The following is a 23,910-nucleotide window of genomic DNA, read 5'->3' on the forward strand; positions in this document are numbered from 1 at the left end:
TAAATTTCATGTTCGTATAGTGGTATCTTGGAGAGCAAGATCCACAAATCATGAAGCTTTCGTAGTTGTTAGTTCGTTCTTTAATAAAGGTAAAATATATTGTCCTTTTTTAGATTTAGTTTTGATATATAATTCTTTAATGCTCTCAATCTTATAATTGTATTCGACCTATCCATTTTATTCTTCCTGTACGTATAGTGGTTTCTTGGAGAGCAAGATCTATTAATCATAAAGCTTTGGTAGTTGTTGGTTAGTCATTTCATAACTGTATATTATTTTGTGATTTTAGGTTGAGTTTGATATATAATTCTTTAATGTTCTCAAATTTATAATTGTATTCGACTGATCCTTTTTATTTTTCCTTATCGTATACTGGTTTCTTGGAGAACAAAATCCACAAATCATAAAGCTTTGATAGTTGTTGGTTCGTCTTTTTATAAAGGTATAATATGTTTTAATTTTCTAGGTTGAATTTTGATATATATAATTATTTAATGATCTCAGATCTATTTATAATTGTATCCTGATCATATAATACCACAGTTCGTACTGATCCTATTTGTTTACTGATCATGCAGAGATTTATATGGAAGCAAGATTCATAAATCATAAAACTTTGTTTGTTCTTGGTTGGCCTTTAAAAATATGTATAATATCATGCTATATGATTCTAAATAATTTTGTTTACCTATTTGTAATGTGGTTTCATATCTAATCATATAATATTAATAACTATTTGACCTAGGTTTCATGGATCAGATGGATCAATCTACAAATTTGTTTCTACTCAATATCAGGTATTATTACAAGAACCAGATTTTTATGTCGATCGTCTTCTTTCAAGACTTAATTAATTAAAAAAAAATCTTTATTCTTGGAATACTATATTGCAGGAAAATTAGAATTGTTAATAAGGATGATCTAGAGAATGATGATACGATTTCTTCGACGATTACAAGAAATATGTTCTCGGATTGGATTACTAATAATACACAAGCTGATCAAGCGAAAGAAATCACCTATGCTGAAATTCCAAAATCATCTGTTTGGTGTGATAAAAAGATGATATGGAAGAGAAAATCAAGGAGAAGGCAATTTTCATCACCCTATAATATTCCAATAATATTTGTTTCTTTAATTTAATTTACATTCTATAGGATGTAACAATAATCTAATTATAAATAAATTATTTTTTGATCTTTTAGACTATACAACTTCTATGAGAATATAGAGTTTAGATTTGTGAAATATCTCATAAAACTACCTATTAATAATGTTATGCCTTTAGAACAAATAGTATATATCGTAGATTTATAAAATTCCTTAAATTTAAAACGTAAAATGTAACAATATTTTGATGTATATTCTTTATTTGTAAAAGCCATATACACAAAATGAATAGTTATCGATTTATAAAATTTACAAATTTGAGAATATTGAAAATGGAAAAAATCATTGTTTGGGACATAAAACTAACATAAATAACTGATATATAAATGTTTGAATGGATGTTTAATTGTATGAGCATATTTATTATAGTTTTAAAGTGATAAAGATGGAAATACAAATATTTGAATTATCTTAAAAATATAAAAAGATGATATTTAGTAGATTTTGTATAATTGGAAAATAATAGTATAAGTAAGTATTGTTTAAATAAGTAAATTAACATCTTAATCATTGTTTGGGACATAAAACTAACATAAATAACTGATATATAAATGTTTGAATGGATAATTAACTGTATTAGCATATTTATTATAGATTTAAAGTGATAAAGATGGAAATAAAAATATTGGGGTCATCTTTAAAAGTATAACATAGATGATATTTAGTAGATTCTGTATGATCGGAAAATAATAGTATAAATAAGTATTTTTTAAATAAGTAAATGAAGATATAGAAGAAATATTTATGGAAAATATCTAGACATAACTACTATTATAAATATGAAAATTAATTTAATAATTTAAATTTATGTATTTAAAAAATTAAGCCATCTCTAAGTTTGTATATATAGACGCAAGTCAGAGCTTATAATCGATATCTAAAACTCGGAAATATTCCTAGGTTATTAGAATTTCCCTTTATTTCGTATGTTTTATATTTGATTTTAATTACTGAAATCGTATAATGCAGGTTATATTGTGGTCATGAATAATACGGTTGATCATTTTTCACGTTTGAATCCTTCAAAATATGAATGGAAGATCCATGTTAGAATCTTGACTTTATGGGAAGAAAAAACCGTCTAACTTGGTTCAACCCTAGAGATGGTTTTGACTGATAATCAGGTTTGTTGAATGTTTAAATTCGTAAATAATTACATGATTTTATGAACATGATACTATCGTATGAGACCATGGTTGAAATTAATAAGCTAATAATATGATAATTTTTTTTAATTTAATAGGGTAATGTATATGACAAATTTGTGTCCAAATTTAATGTTGGTGATTGGGTTGGGATTGAAAATTTTAAAGTTGTAGACCAATATGGGTCATGCAGAGCTACAACCCATCGATACAAGATTATTATTTTGTATATGACCAAGATTATTAAGGGTTCGATTGTTGGAGGTGAAGAATACTTTGATTTCATCGATTATAGTCTAATTAAAAGTGGTTATTATTGTGATGATTACTTGGTCGGTATGTTACATCCTCTCTATATTTAAAATATATATGTGATTGACTTATATTGTATTATACATGATTTTGATATGAAATTACGTCTTACATTTGAAGATGTCATTGGAGAAGTAACCAATGTTGGAATATTAGATACTTAGAATCATAAACAAAACTCGATGGATCCGAATAACGGCAACAAGTATGCGCTTAGATCACAAAGTGATAGTATTCGTCAATTTTTAAAGATGTGTTGCCGAGATCCATTGGACAAGAACATGGACTATTCCAATGATACTGGTTCGGATGATAGCGATTCTGATGGATCTGAATATGAGGACGATGATGGAGGCAATACTGAATCTGATGATGATTGTTTTCAAGAAGAAGAAGATTAAGAAGATGAAGGCTTTTATGAAATAATGGATGAAGAGACCGATGATAGTGAAGTCGAATATGAGGAAGACATTGATGATACTGAAGACGACGAATATGAAAGTGAATCATGTGAAGATGCTGAAACTGAAGTAGAAGATCGTGAGGAGCAGGTTTATTTACCGAAAGAGAACGAAACACAAGAGTACTCCATGTACCTTAGAATTTCTTTCGACCTTCGTGACTCCGGGTATTTGGATTTAAACATATTAAATTGTAGCACCAGGAGGAACATTTAAACATTTAAATATATAATCGTTCTTGATTATTGTTTTAGTAATACGCTTTTGACGTGTGAGTTAACCGGAATAGCGGCTGGGAAGTTCTATGAGGCTTACAAAGATTCCATAGGTGAAAATCTCATTTGTGTTATTCAATGGGGTGTAATTGATGTATTCCAAGGTACAAACGATCTATTCATTCGTTAGAATTTTAATATTTTTTGATTTTTTAATAATACTTTACTAATCTTAATTCTATTCCAAATGTATTGTAGTTAGGAGGACTGTATCTAACACTATATGCACGCAAATTAGGCTTAACCCTGACATTCCAGAAGTTGAAACATTTGGACGTTCGTAAGTTACCCTATTTTGTTAGTTTATTACATAATTATTTCAAATATAGTCTCTTAATGTACGATATGTGCTGTAGGAACTCTCGGAAGAGAGCACGTACAAAAAAATGTTTGGGACCATGAGCATGCGTTTTCTATACGCCTACATCTAGATGCTTTCAGTTATATTTACAATTATTTCAGTTATTTACCTTTACTATTATTGTTATTTTGGACATGCATAATAATTTTACTTATGCATGAAACTATTATATTTTCCGCAATAAATTAATACTTTAAATTTATAGTCATAAATTACCAATAGCTTTGAAACTGTTGTTCAACTCAAATGGGCTTTACTTCATGAGACACTAATATGAAAGGCTTCGCGACTCTCCGTACATATATTTAAGCACTATTTGCCTCCACTATATGTTGAGTTTTTTTATCTTTCGTTGCCTCTTCTTAACAATAGTCGTCCTCTAAGTTTCTTTACCAAGTGATTATCATCCGCATCTTTCAAGTAAGTTCTCTAAGGTTTTTTTTTACTGTCGTTAATTCAATTTTTTGCTTACGAGAATTATGATTTCAAATTTAATAGTTTCGATTTTTGCCATGGATGGTGAATGTTCTAGAAAACGCAAAGATCTCATGTCCGATTATGAATGGGAAGACGAAGCAATTGTCAAAGTTACAAAGGCGTTTCAAAAATCTAGAGATGTCTCTCAAAAGGAGACGACGAAACGTTTCACCGCCATTCTTGATATAGTGAAAGAGCATATGAAGAAGAAAGAAGAATCAACCGAACTCACGTGTCAGCTTGAAACAATTGATGCTCAACTCTCACTAATTGATGATATCTTAGGTGGACACATCGATTTGATTGAGGAGCGTAAGAGGCTTGAAGAAGTTAGAGTAGTTAATGAGAAAGATGTAGAAGATTGTGTTGTGGCTAATATTGATTGGGATAAACTTCGTATCCCATTTAGTGGTTAACAATCTTTGTAATTTAAGAATAACATTATCCTCTAATAAAATTACTATAATCATTATATTTACATTCCAAGAAAATTTCTATAATATTCGTAAATTTAATTTGTATACTATCAAAGATACTCACTCTTGATCTCATACGATAATATTAGAATTCTGAAAAAGATTGATTTATACTTTTAATAATATATGTTAATTTAAAAAAATATATATATTCATGATAATTTCTATAAACCATAAAATAAAGATGGATACTAACCAATTTCGTAAGTTATCTCTTGTGATAATGTTAATTTTCCAGAAATAAGGTTAAATGAATATTCTAACCAATATATTGTATGTCGATTTAGTATATATATACGTATTCAACAAATGCTTCCTATTCTAAAGAAAAAAAAGAAGTATAAGAAAATTGAAAATATGAACACTAATTCGTATTCTTGTGTTCATCTTGCTGATTTAGAACCTTCTCTCATTCAAAGAAGAATCAAGGTTAAGATTGTTAGAAGATTTGTTTGCAGTGCTGCATTAAACGAGGTGGTTGAGTTTGTATTAGCGGATGATAAGGTAATATATATGCATATACTTGTAATCATAACCATACTCGAATCTTATTTAATTTGATATTCTTTTTATAAGGTTCAAAGATACATGGAACTTTCGACCGGAGTTTGGTCCAACGTTTCGAACCGGTATTTGCTGAAGCAAATTGGATCATTATTTCTAATTTTGATATAACACCAGCTGTTGAGGATTTTAGACTTACAACAGATAAATTTAAAATTCTATCAAACATCATGACTTCGGCACAAATGATCTCTTCTTTGAATGAAAAAGATTATTTTTCTTTCATATCTTTCATAGACGTCGTTTCAGGCTCTGTAAATCCGAATATATGTCTTGGTAAGTAGTAAATCAATTATTTGAGTTGTCATATAAAAAGTAAATATATAAAATATGTGTTACTGATCAGAATATATTCGTTCCGATTTTTAGATTTGATTGACCGTCTTGTGCATGTTGAAAGCTCCGCATACGTCTCAGACAACGATGTCCAACATCAACTTTTATTTGAGATTGAAAACAAAGAGTGAGATTTGTATACAATACTAATAGAATTTTTGTTTACTTATTTTATTAGAAAAACTAACTTCTTCTTCGTCTTCAAGTGGTATATGTTTGAGATGCCATTTGCAACAAGGTTATTTTGAACATTTTTATGATGGTTTCCGAGAAATTGAAGACGACATTATTATATGCATCGTCAGATTTGGTGTCATTGTTAGTGTCGAAGGTAAGAGTTTAATCTAAACATACGACAATCTTTGATAAAATATATGTTTATCTTATATTATGTTTTTTAGGTCATACAATGATAACTACCGCATGCAACTGTACTCGGATTCTATTCAACTATCCATGTCTTGAAGTTTCTGATATGCGAGATCACTTTCAAAACTTGGAAGATTAGTTGATGCTTTTATATTTATGGTTTTATGGTTTAGTTTAAAATTTTATAATTTCGAATTCACATAACCAATATTTTCTCAAAACTTTCATGAATAATAATAAACAAATGTCACATTTACTAATAAAATAAATTTTATTCTTGATTCGATGAATCTAAATTTATGTATTTTAAATGTTTTTTAAAATAGATGTCACTGGTAACGACGATTGGAGTCGAATCTATCAATGGGACCTTTACACACTCTTTAAATTCCAACAGTCGAGATATATAGCATAGCACTAAAACGTTACCTTTACAACTTCTACATCCTTTACTTTTTCTAAACTATTCTCTTCATAATTTCTCTTTGTTTCTATTATAAAAAAATGGCGAGATTTGTGTTCCTTAACAAGGTGAATCCCTCAACTATGCAATGGAAGATTTGTGTTAAGGTGTTCCGTTCATGGCGAGTGAAAAATAATTTGAATGAAGTTTCATTAGAACTAATTTTGGTTGACGAAGAGGTATTGTTATTGTTGCTTTTTCTTTATTTTTAAGTATATATGGATTGTCATCAAGTATATATGGATTGGCTTAATATTCTTCTAAATATTAATTATACATATACTGTGAACTAGGGTTCATTTGGACATGCCACAGTTTCGGCGTCACTCTATGGTCTTCCGTATCTTGATATGTCAGAAATTCAAAGTTATGTTGTTGAGAGGTTCAAAGTCAAGGAGGATAAAGAGCAGATCCAGAAAACCAATCTCGGTTATCGTTTTATTTTCACAGACAAGACTATAATAAGTCTTGCAAGAGATCATATTATTTGCCAACCTTTTAATAACCTGTGTTTTAAACGTGTTTATGATAATGAGTTTCATGGACGTTGGCCTTACGGTAAGTACTAGTTTTTAATGGATTGTTTAAATAATCTTTAAATTTACTACCTATAATACAAATCAAAATATTTTATGCAGTTAATTTGATTGGATGCATCACTAATATTGGGGAAATCAAGAGTTTCAAACAAGAAGACAGTGCTGATCGTTGGAGTCTGATGGAACGATACATCAGATTCAGAATCATGTTAATTGAGTAAGTTCTAATATTATTGCATGCACTTTTTGGAGAAATCTAATAAATGGAACAAAATATCGTTTGACAGATTTATATGTACTTGACACATTATGTTGGGTAATCTTTTACACTTTCTTAGATTTGATTTAAGTTAATTTTTTTCCAAGAGGATATGTACTTGACTGCTTCGCAACCGGATGTTATGCCAATCATATGTTCAAACGTTACAAGCTTGGAAACGGGAAGAGGATTTGTCGGTTCAAAATGTGGAAAGGAGTCAGATTTGGAGGTAATGAAATGGTTGAATATATCATCCGTTAAAACTCTAAGTTGTAAATTATGATTATGAAATTTTTGACTGATTATATTTTTTTAACAAAAAAACGGTTTTGTAAGATGATAATGTTCTCCTAACCAACGACGATGGGTGTTCGGATATAATAGAGGATCCAAAGGGTGAAGAATATTCAGACTACATGCATATGTAAGTTAAATTCATACATCTAATCATTAAAAAATAAAAGTAAATATAAGAATATGAATATATATTAAATTGTACTTTATTTTTGCTCATAAATAGGTACAATTACATTGATCATGGAGAAACAAGAATAAAGGATTTTGATGGTACTGACTGCCAATTCTTAATGGACTTCAAGTAAATAACAAATTTAACCTTCTATATTTAGAAACTAATTGATGAACAGTACTGATCAATTTTTTTTTCTTTTTCCAAAATACAGTGATACACGTGACTCCTATATTCATCTTGCTGTTGAAGATTCATTTGAGAAGCATATAATTCCCCCTTGAGTACTCTCTGCAATATTTAGTTTTTGTTTTCTGTAATGTTTTAAATTTTCGTAAAAACATGAATTAAATATTTATTCCATAACTATATTGAGTTATATTAGTTATGTTAGCATTATTTAAAAGTGTGAACGTTGCTTGAAATTATTTCAAATTAAGAAGCTAAAAAGTTGTTTAAAAAACTTATTATAGCCCAATGCATGATGTTGATAAAGTTCATCATCCAAGGAGAAAATTCTAAAATAGGTGTTTCTGTTCAAAAATCTGCATTTTTCAACAAACCAATTACGAGAACCTTGAAAACAAACGATATATTGTTCATTCATATCAATCAGAAACGCGTGCAACTTTCCCTGTGTAATACACGATATTTTGTACTAGCCACATAAAATAAAAAATTTAATTGATTCGAATTATCTTTGTTTTGCTATAAATATAAGAAACCATGAAAATTATAAAACCATTGCAGTGCTTACTCTATTATATCCTTATTACTTATATCCACTTAATAAAAACAAGAAACAATGGTTGTATTAGTAAAAGATTTGAATCCTACAGTACGTGATCCACGAGTTGCTGACAAAATTCTTAGACAATGGCCACCGCATTTTATTGATGGAAAACGTTTTTATGAATGTTTGATTCTGACGGACGAGAGGGTATGTTTTCTATCTCTTTTTATTGTCATTTGTAAAATGACAAGTTTAAATATTATACTTAACAAACAAAATTATATTCCTAATACAGGGAGGAAGGATTGATGCCAAAATAGATACTGCTTTATATGTAGAAAAGTTTCATGACAGAATTAAGGAAGGAGACTGGTACATGCTTTCAGGATTCAGAGTGAAAGCTGGCCGACGATCTTTCAGAAATTCAAACAATCCATTTGTGATCATGTTCATAGACCAAACAGAAATGATTCCAATACCTCCGAGAAGAACTGTTGTGTTGGTAAGTTCTAATGAACAAGTATTTTTTCTATTATAATTAATTTCTATCTATAAAAAGATGAAATAATATTCTATTTCTTTGGGATTCATTTTATGCTAGATATTTGTGGAATGGTGATGCATATAAATGAGAGTCGGACAATTGATTTCCTCGATCGTCAAAATGGCTACACGTCCAATAATAAAGTTGTGACATTTACTATTCTTGACGTCATGTAAGATAATTTGTAAAACTATCAATATTACTTAAAATATATTATAAGTAAATTTTAAGTATCTGATTAACTATTACAATTACAAAAAATGTTATAGTGGCAAAGAGATCGAGTGTGTTGCAGTTGGCGAAACTTGTGTTGATTTTCTTAAAAAAAGGGGAAAACTTCTTTCCTCTCCTACCTATTGTAGTCAACCAATAATGTGTACGCTTTTGTTTTGGAAGATATCTGTTTTTGAAGGTACTGTAAAGTATCTTCATAATTGTAACACTTAAAATTTATTGCATTCAATTATCATTTTATTTCTAACCAAACTTATACTTAAATAGGTATCGAATGTCTGATGTCTCAATTACGATGTTCGAAGGTTATACTTGAAGATGAAATTGCAGGAATCAAAACGGCCGATCTTGCTAAAATGTAATTACTATACTAAAAATGTAATGTTTTTTTCTAACAATTAATGATATCTAAAATCTAACTTCTTTTGTTTATAACAGTCGCTGGCCTGACGATGATTCATCTGTTGAAGACTGTTTAGAGGAAGGTTGCAGCTCAAACAACCAGAGATGAGGATGTCCTGATGTTTTCAATAATTTCCCATGATCTTATCTGTTTTGAAAATTTTCAGTATTTAGTTGTTGTAACTTTGGACTTGCGTATTCGTGTTTCGTTATATCATAAATTTCAACTATTTTAAAACTTACAATTTAGTTATTATTGAATTAGTATAGTTTAATGTTTAACAATACTATTACTTTATATCTAGAACACTAAAACTGGTACGCATTACGGGAAAGGTAATATGTTGTATTCCGTTATTAACTAAAATTGGAAATATATGAAATATAAACTTTGACCCAACAAAATTACTTTATGATTGTATAGTTATAAATTTAAGAAGTTTAAGTTAAAAAGATTATTAATAATATCTCTTAGAAAAAAAAAGGAAAGGTATAAAGAGTAAACTATGATTATTGGAAATCAATAAAATGTTAAAAAAACAGAAACGGAAAACCATAATAATTGAAATGAAAAATAAATTAAAAAAATATATATATACCTTATCAATACATGCTAACTATATAAATATTAAACATTATTTTGCGAACATAGATTCATATTTTTCGTTTCAATCCAGTTTATGCTATCATGGCTAATCTACTTTCCAATGCTATAAAGAATAGCATCAGTAAAAAAGACTATTTTGTTGATTTGAATGACTTGAATCCTTTCATTCATGAGTGGAAGATTAGAGTCAAGATTTTAAGGAAATTTGAGTGTGTTCATCCTCTCTACAAAACGACTGATTTGATTTTAGTTGATGAAAAGGTATTTTTTATACGATAGATATTTCATAATCTAGATTGTTCTTGACATGCATATAACGATTTACCGCAGGGTCAAAAAATACACGCTTTGATGGGACCTGAATTTCGGGATGTTTTTATAAACAATTTGGAAGAAGGCGAGTGGATAATGTTGGCAGGTTTCTCACTAAGCAATGTTACCGGGGATTTTAGACCAACTGATCATCGTTTTATGATACACTGGACAACCATAACATGGTTTAGAAAGATTGCTGCTTTGTCTTCAAATCAATTCTTCTCTTTTGTATCATTTAATGATATCAAAAGTGGATATTTAGACTCTGCTTATTGTATTAGTAAGGAAATTTTTATATAAAATTATAAATATCGAGATGATAATTGATTATGGTAATTGTAAAATATATGCAGATATTATCGGAAGAGTATTGCGTATTGGAAATCGCTTTGAGGAAGGCCCACCCGAAAAAGAATGGAATAAGTTGTTCCTTGATCTGGAAAACATTGAGTACGTTATTTAGTTTTATTTGATTAAACTAAAAATTTTATAGTGATACTTTGACTAAATTCTAAAAAATTAATGTAGGGGTGATCGATTGTCATGCCGATTACCAAAGTCTTATGCGAACGATTTCTTTAATGATTGGATACATTGTGTTGATGATATCATATGTGTAATACGCTTTGCAAAAATTGAGAGAAAACAAGGTAAACTATAATTCTTTATATATATATATATATATATATTTAATAATTATATTAATTTCATATCATTAAATATATACTACAAATTTCTTTGTATAGATTCAATCATGGTGACCACGGTGCACAATTGTACGAAGGTGATGATGAATCCTCCATGTCCGTAGTTCACGCAGATGAGAGATGCCTTTGATGATATGGAATCCTGATTTTTAATTTATTGAAGTTTAGGAGCTTTTTAATTGTAATGGAATCCTTATTTTATAATTTAAAAGTTTATTCGTCTTTACGTTTGACATATACAATTATTCTATAATTTAAAACTTATGATGTTCGTTTTGGTCAGAAATTTGAAAGGATTATTTATATATATATATAAAATGTCATGTTTAAACTTAGTTACAAATAATTAATGATTTAAGATAATTTATATTTAATAGACATAGAATTTTTCCTAATTAATTTTAATAATCAGTGGAAATTAAAGTTCTTGAACGAACATAATTATAGTATATTGTTATATTATTCTATAATGTTGAAAATGGAAGATATTTAATATCACTTAGATTTAAATTTCTAAAAACCAATAGAGACGAATTATTAACTTCCCTTGTACGAGATGGAAAATAAGTATATTAATTTTAAAAATGCAAGTTTGCATTATTATCATGATATACTTAAAAAAATATTGATTAAATATGACAATTATCTTTTTGAGAGAAAAGTCAATTGATATATTTAAAAATTATTAGTTATCATAATGCTTCTAAAAAGGAAATTGATATAATATTCAATATTATCATAATTAATTAAAAATGTTAAATTCCGAAATTATATACTCTATATATACTAATACACATCGAATCCTTATCGACAATTAGAGTTTTAGTTTTTTTTGAGAGATTCATTATGGCCTCCAAACATATCATAATCTCTCCCTATGTTAACATTAGTGAGATCAATCCTGCTCTAGATCATTATAACATCAGGGTTCGTGTGATAAGACTTTGGAAAGCATTCAAATCGCTGCAGATGGTTTTAGTCGATGGAGAGGTTGGTTTCAGTAAATTTAAGCTTCTTTTGTAGAAAGTATTTTAATAACAGTTTACTATTGAAACTGGTTCTAACGTGACGTCTGGTATTAATTTAAGGGTAAGAGGATTCATGCGTCTATTGAGGATGCATTGGTGAACAAATTTCATAACCAGCTTAGTGTTGGTGAATCGAAAATAATCGATACTTTCAGTTTGGTGGAATATGACGGTGATTACAGAACAAGTGCTTTGGGATTTAAGATGGTGTTCTATAGAACAACCATAGTAAAACCATGTGATGATTTCCCGGTCCAAGTACTTGAAAAATACTTTCAAGAATTTTCAACAATCTTGGCTGGGGCAGTAGACAAACAAGTATTGTTTGGTAAGTTGTGCAAATATGTATATGTATATATATTAAAATAACTTGGATTATGAATCATGTACTATAACCAGTATTGTTATGTTTTGATAAATGTGATGGGCCAAATTGTTGGTGTTGGTTCTCTAGATAACGTTAAAACTAAGGGAAAGGACAACGTGAAGATAAGTTTTGACTTGCAGAATATAAGGTTTGTTTTAAAAAAAAATTTCAAACTAATCTTAAAAAGCGTAAAATAATTAAAACTTTGTGACTACAGTTGTGATCGATTGAGTTGTACGATATGGGGTGATCTAGCAAGAACTTTTGAAGCTTCTATAAAAGAACACGAAGACTCGGTTCGGTTCGGTTCGGAGTCGGTTATTTCGGTTATCGTAATTCGGATATTCGGTATAGAACTATTGGACCAAAAATATTTTGAGAACTGGGGTTTTATTTGCAAAAAACCCAAAGACCCGTTAACGAAAAAAATATATATTGTTCTTTTGTTTCGCTATTCTAGCAACGAACAACAAATCAATGAAGACACCATTGACAAGATCTGGAAAGACACCGACGGCGAGATCTGAACAACACTGATGGTGAGATTTGAAAGACGGAGCTCGTGGTATAGAAGAAGAAGAAGAAGATAATGATGAAGGATGAAGAACAAATGGAAGAAAAATAAATGGAAGAGGGATAAATGATGATGATGAAAGATGATAAATCTAGGAAGAAGATGATTGTTATGAATCGAAACAGAAGAATGAATAAGAAGAAGAAGAAGATAAATGATGATGATTAATAAGAAAAAGAAGAGTAATTGAAGAGAGACGAGGAAGAAGGAAGTGAATGCTCGGCGGCTAGGACTAGGAGATTAGGGTATTTTGTTCTTCGGTTAACCATTCGGTTGGCCCAAACCGAACCGAAAATCTCGGTTAACCGAGCTTAATTAATTTCATTCTGATCGGTTTACTCAATCAAAAGAACCCGAACCGATTTGTCCGAATTTTGGTTCGGTTCGGTTTGGATAAATCGGTTCGTTTCAAAATCGCAGGCCTAGATGTGGTGTTTGCGATGACGATATCAAGGAAGTCGATTATAATTATGTATCACTTAATTTTTTAACTTACTTAATATGATTAAAATTGTATTCATGTGAAAAAGCTGATCATTAAATGGCTTCTATATGCTTTAGCTATAAACTCATACTGCATATTTCCTATGGAACGTCTCCAAAAATTAAGTTGCTATTTTTTTATGGTCTAGCTCAGCTTTTTGTATGTAAAAAGGCTGACGAGTTGGTAACACAACTAGGCGAGGTACGTCTAATATAAATGCTGAATTAGTTTAACTATAAGAATTACCTCTCTCTTTTTTTTGTGAGTATGTTTTTAACAAAATCTTAAAATTGATCAGGACGATCTTAACATCATGCCCGTGTCTCTTTCTGCTCTAATTGGGAAGATTATGCTCTTTAAGCTTTCTATCACAAATGATAATTTGAAGAGTGACAGGGCTTCTTATGTTGTTGAAAAGTTTTGGGAGAAGGATGATATGGTAAATCAGTTTGTCAAGGTAACGTAAAGATTATAAATATTATCATAAAAATGTTTACAATAATTATCATGCTTTCATTGTGTGCTAAAATTACCTTTAACAAACTTGCTAGGAAACTTATGGAAAGGTTCATAATGATAACCAAGAAATAGAGCCAGATGAACAAGTTCTTCAACTTACGTCAGATGAAACAGTATCACTTTCGACAAAGAGAGAGTTGCCTGGAGTCAATGAAGACATCGTACGAGGTCATAGCATGACAACTAGAAAGAAGATCAAGACTGAAAATCAAACATAGTATTATTTTTTATGTTATGCATTACAATAAAACAATAATTTATGCATTAATAATTATTTACTTCTAAATCTATGCGTTTTAATTCGTCGTTAAGATTAAGGTTATTTATTATTTTTAATCATGTGAAGTATGAGTTATGGAACAATTTTGGTCTTAATATTCGAATTTTGTTATTAATTCTTAAATTCTTAAAAATATAATTTCAAATTATTAAGTATTTAAAAATTTATGATGTGCCAAAAATAACATATAAATTGTTCATAAAAATATAAATCTAATTATTTACTATTATTCTGAGTTGTTTAGACAAAATTAACTCAAAATAGTATTATTGATAATAATTTCCTATTTAAAATTAACAAATGTTTTAGTAGAAACAATCTTTAAAATTTAATTACGAAAAAATAACATATGTTAGGATAAATAAGTATATGTTAACTTGATATTGAAAATTATCCTTAGCATATTTAAACGTCAATTAAAACCAAAATACTGTGATAATAATATCCGCTTATGTAAATATTGAAGCGAATATTTTTATAAATGTAAAGATTAAACCTAATGAATATTATATAAATGAAGAATATCATCACCCTAAGCTCCTATATTTTATTTTAACGCAGGACGATGAGACCTGAAAAACTACCAATACGGAGAAAGAAGCATCCAATTCATGTCGTCAATACAACATGTAATTAATATTCAGCTTTTGAAATATTTTAAAGAATATTTGTCTATAACATATTGTATAACGTTCAATATTATTTCAGCAGATAATTCAAAACTTGCAAGGATGAAAAGAACAAAAACTCTGAAATCAAAAAAAAAAAAAAGAACCGCAATGAAGGTTGTTTCTATTCCTACATATTATAAAACACATACTAAATATTTATTAATATAGAGTTATTGGTGTTTACCTATGTAGATGGTTTGCTTTTGCCTCTGATGCATGAAGATTTTGCATGTTTTATTGTTTCTGATTCTGAGTCAAATGACAATAGCGATTCTGATAGCTCGATGGGTGAATCTGATACTGAGTATGGTACCACACACAATGTAACACATGAATATCAAGCCGTAACATCTAGGTTACAAAATAATGGTATTTAAAAAAATCAAATTTTCCTTTTTGTGATAAACTTTAACGTATACACAGATAAATTTTTTTAACTTTATAATGTTATTAGGTTATTATGACGATGGAGATCCTTCATATATATGTGAAGATTGTGGGGCATATATGTGGTATGGAGAACGCTTAAACAAGATACGTAAGAAGGCGAAACCCATTTATTCGATGTATTGTGGAAAAGGGAAAGTCAAGCTCCCCAAGCTGAAAACTCCACCAAACACATTATCGGCATTGTTATATAATGACGATGATAGGAGTAAAAACTTCCGTGATAATATAAGAGCATACAATATGATGTTTTCCTTCGCGTCGTTAGGTGGAAAAATAAACCATTCTATTAACAATGATAGAGGGTCGTACGTGTGGAGAAAATTATCACCGTATCGGCTATATTCTACCTGAACCCGGAGAAAAACCGACGTTTTTACAGCTTTATATACATGACGTAGATAATGAAGTTCCTACAGGATAGCTGCGTTCAGGTCAGTTTTATATAATGTTTAATAATATATAAATAACAAAATATATTGATATGTTGCTAACATGTGTATTGTTTTTTCTTTGAAAGACCATCCGGAGCTACAGAGAAAATAATGCAGAAAACTGTAGTACTTATAAAAAGGATGCTTGATAATCATAATCCACATGTACAGGCGTTTAGATCGGCACGAGAAAGATTTGATTTAACCAATAATGTTGCAGATTTAAGATTAAGGATTCCTGCAGAAAGAAATGCTGATGCAAGAACTCATAATTTGCCTACATGCAATGAGGTTTCTGATTTGATACCATGTGATTTCAACTCTGGTGTATTTAAGCGTGACATCGTGATAGAAAGTCGTTCCAGAGGTTTGCAAAGAATAAGTTAACTCCATCCAGCTTACTTGCCTCTGCAATATCCATTATTGTTTCCATACGGAGAGGATGGTTACAGGTTAGGCATTGACATTGGTTTTATAGATACAGCTGGACGAAAAAGGAAAACAGTTTCATGAGAGAATTTTATGCTTTCCGAATATTCGAAAGATATCAAGAGTCTTCAGCGATTGTAATGTCGGGAAAATTATATCAGCAATTTTTGGTAGACGCGTTCACTACCATAGAATCTAACAGATTGAATTTTATTTGGCTGAACCAAAAACAAACTCCGGACGGAAAGAATCGATAAAATAGTTGAAGCTGTTAACCAAGGAAACGAAGATCTTGCAGAACACGGTAAAAGAATCTATATCCCTTCATCGTTTATAGGTGGTAAACGTTATATGATGCAGCATTATTTAGATGTGATGGCTACTTGCAAATACTATGGTTTTCCTGATATTTTCGTAACGATAACTTGGAACCCCAAGTGGCCCGAAGTTATCCGTTATTTAACAAGGCATCGTCTTAAGCAAGACGATAGACCAGATATATGCTGTCGAGTCTTTAAGATGAAGTTAGATAGACTAATGGAACAAGTGACTAAAGAAAAAACTTTTGGTGTTGTAAATTCTGGTATGTTTCATATTATTAATATGGATTGAATTTTCTATCTGTTGACGTGTTAAAACCCTAATTTATTAACAATGCCTTTGTATGTGTGTGTGCAGCTATGCATACAATAGAATTCCAGAAGAGAGGTCTGCCTCATGCACGCATGATCTTATTCCTGCATCCAGACTATAAAATGCGTACACCAGAAGACATTGATCGATTCATAAGCGCTGAGATTCCTGATAAAGAACTGGATAAGTATTTATATGAAGTTGTTTCTGATGTTATGATTCATGGACCTTGTGGTATTCATCACAAAGAAAATGTTTGCATGAATAATGGTAAGTGCACTAAGTTTTTTCCAAAACCATTCATGGAAAAAACTGTCGTCGACGACGCTGGTTATCCAATATACAAACGGAGACAAGACGGAAGATTTGTGCATAAAAGAGATTTTGATTGTGATAACAGCTTTGTTATTCCGTACAACTGGGATTCGTCCATACGTTATCGTGCTCATATTAATGTTGAGTGGTGTAATCAGTCACGCTCAGTGAAATATCTTTTCAAGTACATCACCAAAAGGTCGGATTACATTAGAGCTACTGTAGGAGATGAGGATGAGCATAATGAGATCAAGAAATATTATAGCTGCAGGTATGTATATTTATAATTTTTAAAAAAATGTAAGGCAAATTTAAACGTACGTAAAATATTTGTTATTTTTATTAGATATGTCTCCGCATGTGAAGCAGCTTGGCGAATATTAGATTTTCTGATTCGTTATCGTACTACACCCGTAGAAAAACTTCTGTTTCATCTTCCTGGACAGGAATTGGTTGTTTACAACGAAGATGATCCTATCGCAGATGTTATGAAGCGTTCTGCCAAAGGATCCAAATTGTTGGCTTGGATGGAATGCAATAAAAAAATACCCAGAAGGTAGAAGTCTCACTTATGCTGAATTTCCTAACATGTTTGTGTGGGTTAAGAGTAAAAGAATCTGGCAACCAAGATCTAAGAAAAGAAAGAGTTTTGCAGTAGGTAGAGTTACTTATGTACCACCCTATATAGGGCAGACCTATTACTTGAGAGTTCTACTTAATACTGTCCCAGGAGCCACAAGTTTTGAATTTTTGAAGACGGTTAAAGGTAAACTGTACAAAGAATTTAAAGATGCATGTTTTGCACTGGGATTATTGGATGACGACAAAGAATATATTTTAGCTATAAAAGAAGCAAGTACATGGTATTTTGGACCGTTTCTAAGGAAGTTGTTTGCCATTCTGTTGCTTTCAAAAAGTGTTTCAGTGCCTCTCGATCTCTGGGTCGCTACGAAGGATATATTGTGTGAAGATATTTTATAATTGCAAAGGAACCGTACGAACAACCAAGGTACATATATAGTTATTTTTATAAATGTATAAAAATAATATAAAGATATACTAATGTAACAATGTTCACGTTTATAATTCATAAAAAAAATATGTCAACTAAAATCAACCTACTTTATAATGCAGGTCTAATGTTAAGTCAGGAACAGATAACAAACCTATGTCTAGCTGAGATTGAAATGATTATGCGGTCTAATGGAAGCTCTTTGTCAACTATTGTGAATATGCCTAAACCAGATAGATCTGTGATGGATAATAATGAGAATAGGCTTCTCATAGATGAGAGAAACTTCAAACGTGAACAAGTAAAGAATTACGACAGGTTATTACGTATGGCAACTGATGAGCAAAAAAGCGTATATTTAGAAATAATTAATGTTGTGAATCGAACAAGGGAGATATGTTTTTCGTTCATGGATTTGGTGGTACTGGAAAAACATTCTTATGGAGTATTCTTGGTGCTGATATTCGTTCTAGGGATGATATTGTTCTTAATGTTGCGTCAAGTGGTATAGTTGCTTTGCTTATGGAAGGTGGTCGGACAGCACATTCTAGATTTAGTATACCCATCCATGTGGACGAATATAAAACGTGTTTGATAGATGTCAATTCTCACCTTGCCGAGTTAATTAGAGAAGCAAGACTCATTATATGGGATGAGGCTCCAATGATGAACAAATATTGTTTCGAAACGTTGGATAGGAGTTTGCGAGATATTATGAAGTGTGATCGGGTTTTTGGAGGTAAGGTTTTTGTTTTGGGGGGTGATTTTAGACAGATTCTACCGGTTGTGCCAGAAGCTGGTAGAGTTGGTACAGTTTTAGCCTCCATAAACTCATCCTTGCTTTGGAATAGTTGTAAAGTACTTCAGCTTACACAAAATATGAGACTCCGTAAGGCTCAAAACAGTAGCGATGCAAATGATCTCTCTACGTTTTCAAAATGGCTTCTCGATATTGGGGATGGCAAAATCAACGAGCCTAACAATGGTGAGGTAGAAATAGACATACCCAAGGATTTATTGATTACAGAATGTGATGATCCTATACAAGCTATTGTTAAAGAGATATACGGTACATCGTTTGTAACAAGGACCAATGCAAAATTCTTTTGCGAAAGAGTTATTCTGAGTCCAATAAGATAAATCAATATATGCTCTCTCAAATTCCAGGTATATCAATAATATTTTTTTTTTTCATTTTTATTTTAAATTCTAGTGTAAACGGATTCTCATTTTAATTTTTTATAATTAAGGGAAGAGAGACAATATTTGAGTTCAGATAGTGTCGAGACTTCCGATACAAGTGCTTACGATGATATGATCTACACTCAGGAATTCTTAAACAGTATTCAAGTTTCTGGATTACTAACCATGTTCTGACATTGAAAAAGGGAGCACCTATCATGTTGCTTAGGAATATTGATCCTAAGAGAGGTTTATGCAATGGAACGAGGTTGATTGTTACGCAAATGGCTAATCATGTTATCGAAGCAAGGATTGTAATAGGTAAAAAAAACGTCAATGATAGAGTTCTTATTCCTAGGATGTTTGTCTCGCCACCGGATGCAAAGTTTTCCTTTCGTATGAGACGTCGTCAGTTTCCCGTTGCTCTTGCATTTGCGATCACTATAAACAAAAGTCAAGGTCAGAAGTTGGAACAAGTTGGATTGTATCTACCCAAGCCCGTATTTACGCATGGACAACTATACGTTGCATTTTCTAGAGTAACAAGCAGAAAAGGCTTGAAGATTTTGATTACTGAAGAAGAAGGAAAAGGTCAGAACAAAACCCTTAATGTGGTTTTCAAAGAAGTCTTTCAGAATATATGATTTCCTTTTAAGCATCTAATATCTACTATAATGTTTCATTTCATAATATTGTCATCCGATATTCAGTTTTTTCCCTTAATAATATTACCTTTATCATATCAATATCTAAGTCTTAAGTTTTTAAAAATGAAAACATGAAAATATCTTCAATAAGTTAACATCTTCAAGTGTGACAACCCTTATATTAAACTGTATTTATTTATATAATATTAGATTTTTAATAAACAAACAACGTTTAGTCGTGACTCTTTGTATTCCTACAAATCAAAAACCCCCTTTTGTTTTTTTATATTAGAGAAGAATCAATAATAAACCTAATTTGAGAAAACTATGAGGTTCGATTATATTGCTGATCTGCTGCTCGGAAGAACTAATTGGTGTGTAAACGCCAAGGTCTTACATTCTTGGAAAGTCAGAGAGTTCATTACCAAACGAGTTCTGCTTCTTGTGGATGAAAAGGTTAGTGTCGGTAGTTAAATTGATTTTATTGAAATATGATGTTCTAATAGTTATTGTATATAAAATCTCTTACACAATTGTTGAAAAACTGTGAAGGGAGACACAATTGAAGCTCCTTATTTACCTGATACACTCACTAATCTCCCGAAATATATTGACGATGGTGAGTGGTACAGTATTAGAAATTTCAAAGTGATCAATCCAACCATGGAGGAAAGGAATACTCATCATCCCTATTAGATTAAATTTACGGGTGAAACCAAGATGAGGCTGCTCAAATCATTGAGTCCTAAAAACTACTTTCGGTTTGAGGATTTGGATGATATAAAACGTGGAAGAATAGATCATCACATCTCTTTCGGTAAAAATTTCTTAAATAGATATTATTTTATTTTGTAACAATCCGTCAATGTAGTTAATGGGTATCTTTGTGTTCGGAAAACTAGATTCTTTTTAGGATTTATGTAATTTTGTGTAATGGTGCTTCGTAAAAAAAACGATCAAACACTTTACCAAAAATAGTTTAGAAACACTCTGTAGACCTAAATTGTTTCTTTTTCCCTTATTAGATGTTTGTGCGTGTATAATGGATGTGGAAGATAGAAGGAAACCTGCGAGTATCATTGATAATGATGAAGTTGTTCTCATATTGTTGAGTGGCAGGTAAAAGATATTAACTTTACATTTATGACTGTTATGTTTTAATGATGTCTTGGTTGAAATTTAAATTGATCTGATAAACATGTAGGTGTGAAACTGTGAAGTGTCGTCTCAAAGACAAATACGCATTCCAATTCATGACCATATGGCAATCGAGTGGATGCCATCTCATTTACAAATTCGAACCTGTGTTATGTGTAATGCGGTTTATGAGGGTTGGAGAATATGAAGGTATGTTACATAAGTTTTTCATATAAGGTATTCAATGAATTCATCTAACATTATAAATGTTCATAGGTGCACCATGTCTTGAAAACACTTTGGCCTCTTCGAAGATCTTTATAAAACCATAATTCGAAGGACTGGAGCATCACCAAGCTATGTAAGATGTATTGACTTATATGAAATCAAGTTCGGTATTATGTTTAAGTAAATTTTCTTAAAACATTTAATATATTTTCAGGACTGAATTTCAGGACTGAATTTGCTGGACGTTATTACATAAACCATGTGATCAAGCAGCAAAGTGAAAAATCAGGCACTCAAATATAAAGAATGGGGCGTTGGTCGACTAATTTTATCTTTTGTAATGTCTATAAAATTTAGTAAGTTTGTATTAACCGCTAATTGAAATCCAACTTTGTATTACTCTTATCTATTTTCTACAGTTTAATAGTTTATTATAAAGACTCGGTTAATATTTCACATTGAAAGTATTACACAAAATTCTTGACAATTCAATAAAACATTTAACACTTTTAAAAAATATAAACTACTATATTTAAATATGTCAATTATTACATATAAATTCATTAAAGTTACTTATCATAAGGTTAAAAAACAGTTCTTATTAAAATCTTAATACCGCGCTTTAAGTGCGGGTTCCTCCCTAGTGTATCTATATTGGTAAGGTTGTACATTTTATAAAATACAAATTAAACATTAATTATATATATAGTTAATCTATAAAAACTATTATATTTTTATTATAGAAAAAATGGCCCGGGTGAATATCTATTGTCATTTTATAAAAAAAGTTATATTTGGTGGAAAGAAAGGGAATAAATAGAAAACAAATATACGGCACGTTGGATGAATTTAAGAAAATGTTCATCATAAAAAGACGTAGTTAACTTAAAATCCAAGGAAATAAGCAAATGGAAGACCATTGGCCATGTACTCTTCTGGATTCTTCTTGTTCACATCATCACGTCCTGGCTTTGTTCTTGCCCTTTCTTCTCTACAATGTTTTAGCATCAACCAAAAAGTCATCAAATCAAATTTCATGTTTCTGAGAAATCAGATTTCTCTTTTTTTTTGTTGTTGTTGTTGTTGTTCAAACTCTTTTATTAAGCACTAATAATTCTAAAAATTGGAAAATCTCAACTAAAGAATAAAGATGTTGTTAAAACATGCATTTGGTTGCTTCTTCACCACGGAACTCGAAGTAGCATTCTTCGGATGAGAATAGGCGGAAGCCTCACCTCTGGCTTCCTTCTCTGGCATCTGCACGGGGGGGGGGGGGGGGGGGGGGTGTCAAATATGATACATTGTCTTAGGAAAGCAAACAAAAGTAGAACTTAGAAACGAAAAATTGTGGTACAAGACAATGACAAATATATTAATATTAATTGGTACAATATATATTTGGAGGCCAAGGGAAACGATGCTTACACGCAAAAGATGGTAGTCACTCTTCAAATGCATGATGAAATCGTCAAACCTATGGCAAGGAACAAAGCATAAAGAGCAAAACCAGGGAGAGTAAATCTCGTCCTGATGAGAAAGAAACTGCAGTGTATTGGCCACCGCAGCATCTGTGGCTTCCAACAAGCTTTTCCAAAGCCAGTTTCCAGAAGCGGCCACAGAGATGCCTGTAGGCTCTGGAATAGATGGATATGCCCAAAAAAGACTGTATCCTTTCAAAACTAGCTGGCAAAGAGACTGAGATAAGACTGTCTCAATTCCATCACTAGGTGAGAGCTTTAAATTGGAAACGAACATCAAATTAGCCAAAGACGGGTTAAATCCAAGTATACGTATAGGCCACAAGGCCAAATAAGCCTGTACAAATAGCAGCAGCAGCAACTCAATAACACAGCCAAGTTGAATGTAAACTCTAAATTCAATAAGAAGATTCTTAACCTTTGCCGACGTTTCTAAGAGCGATTCCAGTGGAAGATAATGATTCCAGGACGTCAGTACTGAAGGGTTTTAGGTTTCCAATGGCAGTGATGGTGATAGGACCAGACACGCCTAACCTCCTCAGCGCGGATATACTATAGCCGGACCGACCAGACGAGAATCATAACCATCGGGAACCGGACAGGTCCCGATGTCCCAAAAGACAGCCGTTTTCGCCATCCTGACGTTATAGAAAATCGCAGTTAGGTATTAAATAACCGACCTCGTACAGAGAAGGGAATCGAAAGGACCAGACGACGGAGAGAGAGGAAACAAACGAGGGCTTAATCAATTTATAAGAAATAATACGCCTTTTTTTTTTTTTTTAAATAATGGCCTGGACCCTTAAGGCCTTAATTGTCTTATTTCC

General features: G+C 31.0%; 1 protein-coding gene across 1 annotated transcript; it reads left to right on the forward strand.

Moving 5' to 3' along the window:
• The first annotated feature begins 12,064 nt into the window (after positions 1–12,064).
• On the forward strand, positions 12,065–20,237 carry LOC104720478 (uncharacterized). The gene is made up of 15 exons (XM_087468669.1): positions 12,065–12,208; positions 12,307–12,574; positions 13,820–13,872; positions 13,970–14,128; positions 14,223–14,358; positions 15,334–15,450; positions 15,596–15,896; positions 16,008–16,022; positions 16,109–16,389; positions 16,789–17,034; positions 17,130–17,670; positions 17,746–17,894; positions 18,534–18,712; positions 18,802–19,491; positions 19,800–20,237. Exons 1-15 carry the CDS (start codon positions 12,065–12,067, stop codon positions 20,235–20,237), a joined length of 3,717 nt encoding a protein of 1,238 aa, XP_087324795.1.
• The last annotated feature ends 3,673 nt before the right edge of the window (positions 20,238–23,910 follow it).

The sequence above is a fragment of the Camelina sativa genome, chromosome 10 (assembly GCF_030686135.1).
Source record: "Camelina sativa cultivar CO46 ecotype springtype chromosome 10, ASM3068613v1".
Classification (NCBI taxonomy): Eukaryota; Viridiplantae; Streptophyta; class Magnoliopsida; order Brassicales; family Brassicaceae; genus Camelina; species Camelina sativa.